Genomic DNA, 7,313 nt, shown 5'->3' with positions numbered 1-7,313 from the left:
GTAGGAGGGAAAAATGAAGAGCTGATATGAAGGACTCAAGTAGAAAAAATGTTTCGAAAATGATGATGGTAACAAATGTACAATTGTGCTTGTACAATTGTGCTTGTGGTGATCAGAGCTGTATGAGCTCCCAATAAAATGATTATAAAACTACACAAAACTTATTCCCAACTGTGTTAGACAGCATTCTGTAGAGAAACAAGACCAGGACACACACATATATATGTGTGTGTGTCTATATATGTATATATGTGTGTGTGTATATGTGTTTATATATACACACATGTGTGTATATATATACACATAAGAATATGTGTGTATATATACAGCTAATTATTCTATAGAGCAGTACAAATGGCTCAGTACAACTCACTTCCATGAGACAGCCAATATACTGGCAGTCCTTCAAGTCATGAGGGCCACTGGGTGCAAGCCGAGTCCTCTGTAGAGCAATTCAGGAAATCTGATCACAGGATAGCAAACATCAAGGCAGGTCACCAACATTCAGCCAGATGACCGTGTCTGACAGTCCCCAGCTCAAGCGATGTATACACCAGTAGGGTGGTAAAGCAGGTCTTGAAGAAACCTCAAGCTACAGTGTCACAGTCCATGGGTTGGGTGTCCCACAGGTAGTGTAGCTTGCAAGTTGAGGCAGAGAGCCAGCTAAGGCAGGTGCACACTGGTCCAATCATCAAAGAGCAAGAGACAAGAAAGGTGAGGCTTGCCATGCCATTTATCTCTCCCACCCTTCAATTAATCCCAATGTGTTCATTGGCCAGGTTGGCACAATAAACCTACCTATCACACTAGCAAATTTCCATGATTGCTCTGTGTCCTTAAAGAAAATTTATCTATATTATCCACCATATCAAAACTGCCATCAAATTATTTTCAACTCTTTAAAGGTTTTTGAGTTGTGCATTTAGCCAGACAGCCTCATCTTTCTTCTGACGAGCAGCTGGTGGTTTTGAACTGTTGACCTTGTAGCTAGCAGTCCCATGTTTATCCTACAGTGCCACCAAGGATCCTTCTTATCAAAATTACTCTTTTAGAATATCCCTAAAAAACAGTCACTATACATTTCTGAACTTAATTTAAGTGATCACCATAACTTTTCTGCCTTGAAATTAATTGATCCAACTAATCTGTAAGTCACGCTTGATTTCTTTCTTTTTTTTATTATCGACACCATAACAAAAATAATACAGGAGTATTAGTGAGAGAACTTGTCTGGAGCCACTCACTGATTGTAGAGACATGCTTAAACACATTTTGTTTGGAATAAACTCATGCATATACAAGCAAATAACCCAGTAGTGATACTGTTTGACGAGTCTTTGTGTATGCTGGCTAACATATATTCAGTACAATGATTTTAAAAAGTTTAGATGTCAAAATATGATGGAAGCAGACAAGGAAACATTGGGCTGTGAAGAACTAAGAATGCAATTTTTTTAAAAGATGAGAAAAATGGTTTTGGGGGCCAATGAGAGAGAGAAAAAAAATTTTTTAAAGTTTTATTTCACATTAAACTCCATCCTCTGATGAATTCCTGAAAATCTATGTAGAACTGAATGGATTTTAATTAAAATTTCTAGCCACAGGGGTCTTGGACCTGGAATGTGGGATTTGGAGCCTCCTGGTAATTGGAACTGCTTGCTTGCCGGGATCACTGTGAACACGTGTTGCTTCCAGTAACTACTTTATGCTGGAGGCTAGAGGCTTACGTCCAGTAGTCTCAGCTTTGGCCTGGCAGAGGCTTGTGCCACTGGGCAGCTTGTTATTTCTTTCTTCCTTAGCTTGCTTATTTGTATAACTGAAATATCTGCACTTACTCCTGATCCGTGCTTCTCCTCTACTTGCCCTTTTTTCCCTGTTATACTGAGAACTCTTTAGGGGTGAGGGCTTGTATCATCTCCCCTGTATCCTCTGTATCTCCCCCGCTTCAATATACTCATGTACATAGATACAGTCTTTGAAATGCAAAGGGGAAGTTCTACTCTGTCCTGTATAGTTGTTAGGAGATGGAATGGATTCAATGGCAGCTAGAGACCACATCATATGAGTCACACCCTGACTGCCTTGGCTGGAGGTCCCTGAACCAATCTTGTAAACACTTCTGTCTAGCATAATGTGCATATCTCAATCATGGTCCCAAGGAGCCCTGGTAGCATAGTGGTTATGCCTTGGACAGCTACTGCAAGGCTAGCAGTTCAAAACCACTAGCCACTCTGGGGAAAAAGATGACTCTTTCTACTCCCATAAAAAGTTACAGTATCAGAAATCCACAAGCATAGCTCTACCCTGTCCTTTAGAGTCAGTGTGAATCAGAATGGACTCAATTTCAGTGAGTAATCCTCCATTTCTGATTCTTTAGTCCTGAAACTGTGATGGAGATGGATTGGTTATCTGGCAATCAAGCTTTCGTGGCAGTTTCCTTTGCCCTTCCAGGTCCTATTTAAGTTCTGGCCTCTGTAAATCTTTGGAAGCCACTATGACTTCATGTTAATGGTCTTTCTAATCTAGGATGCTGTGTCTTTGTCCTGTTTAAGGCTTGATGAATGTTCTCTTAAAATGATATTTGAGATTGGGGTCTCTTTTGTAGCCTAAAACAGTAGGTGAGCATATGCTTAACCTGGCTTCAGGCTGCAATGAAGAGTCTCCATGGATCTAGGAGAGGCTTGTGGTGCACTTCGGGCCATAGAGGCAACCAGAAGCACAGACTTGATTCCTATAAAGGGCCGGATAAGACTGCCGGCCCCTTGCCTCTTGCTATTTGTCTTCTCCATTATTCCTGCTTGCAACGTGATCTCAGTGGTAAGAGCTGACCCACCAACCTGAGAGTAGGGTGTATCAGAGCTTAAATTCCGAGCACCAGATTTACAGAAGGCCAAGGAAAACAGTCAAAGCTCCATCCCCATTTGCAGAGTCACTACATGGGTTAAGCCTCCATTAAATTCCTTCTGACCACGAACAAGGAATGTGAATAGTCTTTCCCTCAGGCAGGGTGTATTAGAAAATGGATTACCACCATTCCCCTAACTAGCTGAGGGAGGGACAGTCTCCCCTAAGGGCATGCCTGGGTTTGTCCTTGAAGGAGTTTGGGGTACTAGAGTCTCATTGTCCCTGGATGCCTTTGTTGGCAAGTCCTGGACCAATCTTGTAAGCGCTTCTGTCTTGTATAATGTACATGTTGTAATCATGGCCTCATTCCTGCTTCTGCAGTCCACCTGCAACTGTGGTGCCTTAATCTGCCACCAATCTATGCTCTCTTTGTCCTCTCAGGTCCTATTTAAATCGCCAGTTTTATGTAAATCCTTGGACACCATTATGACCTCATGATAATGGTCTCCCTCATCCAGATGATGTGTCTTTGTCATGTTTAAGACAATAAACATTCTGTTTAAATTATACTACAGATTGGTGTCTGTTTTATTTCCTATAACAGAAGCCACTGGCTAAAATGATGGGGCCAAAAGATACGAGTCCCAGGACATTGATGAGTGTGGCACCAAATTTGGGTTTGGCCTGCCGTTGATCTGCTGGCACTTTTTGAATCCCTTTCTCCCTTGGGTTGCATGACCTTCTACTAGTGGCTCCATGAAAACCTTTATACTTCTCTGACATTGATTTTCAGAACAACCCGAAGTTCTCTGAGACCTGTATTTCTCTAATTTGCTGGGTTTTGTTTTTTACAAGATTAATCATGGAGCGGGGAGGGAGGGGAAAAAGAGGACCTGATGCGAAGGGCTTACGTGGAGAGCAAATGCTTAGAAAATGATTAGGGCAAAGAATATACAGATGTGCTTTATACAATTGATGTATGTATATGTATGGATTGTGATAAGAGCTGTATGAGCCCCTAATAAAATGTTTAAAAAAAACCACAAACTTCCCCCAAATGATTAAGTCAGACTATGCTAATAAGGTGTAGTGGACTCTAATTCAAGGATTGCTTCATTCCACCATTCCCCTGGCTATAAGAATAAACCATTTCAGAACACCAAAAAAAAGGTTAATCATGAAGGTTACGAAATGAATTGTACCCCTGGATAATTAATTTATCAAGGTGATTAAGATGAGGAACTAGGGATTAAATTGACATTAGCCTCTAGAACAGTGGTTCTCAACCTGTGGGTCGCGACCCCTTTGGGGGTTGAATGATCCATTCGCAGGGGTCACCTGATTCATAACAGTAGCAAAATGACAGTTATGAAGTAGCAATGAAAATAAGTTTATGGCTGGGGGTCACCACAACATGAGGGACTGTATTAAAGGATCATGGCATTAGGAAGCTGAGAACCACTGCTTTAGAAGTAAGTCTATGTATGGCAGACCCAGAAGACTCTTGTCCAGGAAGATAAGGGGGAATCTGACTGGTTCCTGAAATAACACATGATGGTAAGAACAAGTTTATGTAGACAAATCTGGGAGGATAAACTGTCTCTGTTCTTGGGGGGAAAGACCCCAAATGCAAATATGTTTTATAGAGACCCTTTTAGTAAGTCTTAAAAAGGACAAAGATCAGACAAAGACAAATTGTGGTAGTTGCATAATCTCGTGTCGTCTGGAGGATATTAAGAGTGAAGGAGTGGAGTTTAGCCTGCCAATAAGGTTGATTGGAGGGCTACAGAGATAAATGGCTCTCTGGAAGCCAGCCTCCCTCTCTCTGCCTTCACCTTCCTGTTGACAAGCCATGCGCGGAGACTTGCTGAGAAAGGCCACCTTTCTGCTTTAAATTCCTGTTGAAGAGCCACACCTGGAGAGCTGGTGGAGCCTTGTGGAGACTCAAGCCAGTGCTGAGATGCTTTTACTGCCATTGGATCCACAAGACTTTATAACACTTCCTGCATTTTTTATCATTGTATGTGACTGCGTGAGTCTGAAGAAGGATTTATGGACTAGTATTGGACTTATGAACTTGATCTGGACTGGGCTGGGATGTTTTCTCAATATACAATTGCTCTTTGATATGACGCTGACTCTTTTACATAGATGTCTCTGAATTTGTTTCTCTAGTCAACCTGGCTTAACACAGAAACCATAGAGATGAAAGATAGTCAGCACATGACCATAATGGTGTCCAAAGGATTCATGACAACTGAGATAATAGACAATAGAAAACTAAGGAATTGTCATAAAAGTATGATTGGTGACAGATGAATTTATTACGTGCACATGGAGGACTGTAGAAATGGGGAAACAACTTTGACTGGGATGCACATAAATGCTGATTGGAAAATTTTATAGGATTGGTTCTAGGGCCCTCTACCTTACCTGCTATTTGATGGTCAGGGTATTTGTGACTCATGACGTTGGTGCCCTGTTACCTAATTTCCATGAAAGACATACCCGGTCAAGTCCCTGAGGGCAAGACTGCACCTCTCTGGGGAGGGTTGAGAAGTTGTAATCTTGTTCAAACACATCCAGTTTGAGGACCAAGTCATGGTCAATATGAACACGACAAACTCAACTCACTGCTATCAAGTAGATTCCAATTTATATCAACTGTATAGGACAGGGTAGAACTGCCCTTGTGGGTTTCTTTTTTTTTTTTTCAAAACACTTTTATTTTTAGTATAGCCAAAACTTCATTTATAACAATATACCGTCAGAAAGTTAATTCAAAGAATAGCACCTCTCAATGTAGTTGAAGTTTGCATCTTGCTGTAAATATGCCCAGACCCATCATGGGAGCGTTAGGATTTCACTCTGATACTATGATGCTCTTTTATGGGTAAATCTTGATCAGTGGCCGAACTGCTAACTTTTACTATTTAGCCATTTTTCTTGATCTTGCTCTCTGATTCCATACATTCCAGATTGTTCAATGGATTTGTAATAAACTTCCAAGATGAAAGGAAATTTCTTGTTCATTGTTTGTCTGAAATCTTGGCTTGTGTTCATTTTATTAAACAAAAAGTAAGCGCCAAAAACACCTGCAATTTCAGCTACTAAGACTCCTCTAAAGATCTTCTTTGCCAGTGGTTTCATAGGGTGGGCCATCCTGCGGCACGAACGTGCAGGAAGGTCCCCTTGTGGGTTTCTAAGACTAACTCTTTAGGGAATAAAAAGCCCCATCTTTCTCCTCCAGAGTAACGTGATTTCAAACTGTCGATCTTTTAGTTAGAAGCCCAACACACAACCTACTATGCTGCCTGGGCTCCTCATCATGAGCACTGTGGAGGCTGAATTTATATCAGAACTCACACTAGAGTTACAGTACCCACATTAAGCCACAAACTCCCTTCTTTTTGCGTCTACAACCAAGTGTGTTAGAATTGGGACTCTAATGTCTTTCTAATGTAAACTCTAATTGCTAGCCTCTTTCCCCTTCCAGAGCCTTCCCCTTCCCCCGGCCTGCATGTGGAAGAGTCCCTCGCACAATACACAATGAGTTTTCCTTATTTGCCTAGAGTCGCTTGATTCCCAAATAAGGTTCCATGTATAAATGCTTAGCAGACATATAGTTGCCCAGCAAGCAGCCCAGGAATCTCATTTATGGCAACTATATGGCTGCTAAGCATTTATACATGGAACCTTATTTGGGAATCAAGCAACTCTAGGCAAATAAGGAAAACGCATTGTTCGGGTAGAAACAAACTGGAAAAGCCTAGCATGTGTTTAGAAGGGTTTGGTTCAGCTTTGCCTTATGGTTACTTAGGCACCAAAAGACTGAAGTTTTGGGATACTTTTAAAGTTTTGGATAGCAGGTCACTGAGATCCAAGGTCAAATTTGATCTCCACAAGTCCTGGTGGCAGAGTGGATGAAGCACTGGGCTGCGCACTCTAAGGCAGCGGTTCTCAACTTGTGGGTTGCGACCCCTTTGGGGGTTGAACAACCCTTTCACAGGGGTCGCCCAATTCATAAGAGTAGCAAAATTACAGTTATGAAGTAGCACCAAAAATAATTTTATGGTTGGAGGGTCACCACAACAAGAGAAACTGTATTAAAGGGTCGTGGCATTGGGAAGGTTGAGAACCACTGCTAAGGTTTGTTTTACCTCCCGTTGCAATGCCCAGAGCCAAATATAAGATAGAAATCTGCTCCCCTTTTTAAAACACCAACTCTACTTTTCTTTACTTATATTTTTTTATCGTCACACTGATTCTTCAACTTACCCTGGCCCATTCTTTAGCTCTCAGATCTCTAATTTTGTCTATTATTAAAACAAACAGCAGAAACCTGAGAATGCAGGCTATCAAATGTTCATCCACTTAGGGAGGGTATGCTGGCTTCAAGGACAAGTACTCTGTTAGCTATGGAGAGGCCTCTTCCAGATGAAGGCTTTGGGCTCCAGAAAATGAGAGTT

The 7,313-nt window shown here is 41.5% G+C and overlaps 1 protein-coding gene across 1 annotated transcript; it reads right to left on the bottom strand.

The window, feature by feature from the left end:
• Positions 1–5,560: 5,560 nt before the first annotated feature.
• Positions 5,561–6,027, bottom strand: LOC142437452 (protein CEBPZOS-like). Its single transcript, XM_075540599.1, has one exon. The coding sequence runs from the start codon at positions 6,004–6,006 to the stop codon at positions 5,764–5,766; it is 243 nt and encodes an 80-aa protein (XP_075396714.1). The 5' UTR covers positions 6,007–6,027; the 3' UTR covers positions 5,561–5,763.
• Positions 6,028–7,313: the final 1,286 nt, after the last annotated feature.

This window comes from Tenrec ecaudatus, chromosome 1, assembly GCF_050624435.1.
Source record: "Tenrec ecaudatus isolate mTenEca1 chromosome 1, mTenEca1.hap1, whole genome shotgun sequence".
Taxonomy (NCBI): Eukaryota; Metazoa; Chordata; class Mammalia; order Afrosoricida; family Tenrecidae; genus Tenrec; species Tenrec ecaudatus.
This window is presented reverse-complemented; position numbering and strand designations above follow the sequence as displayed.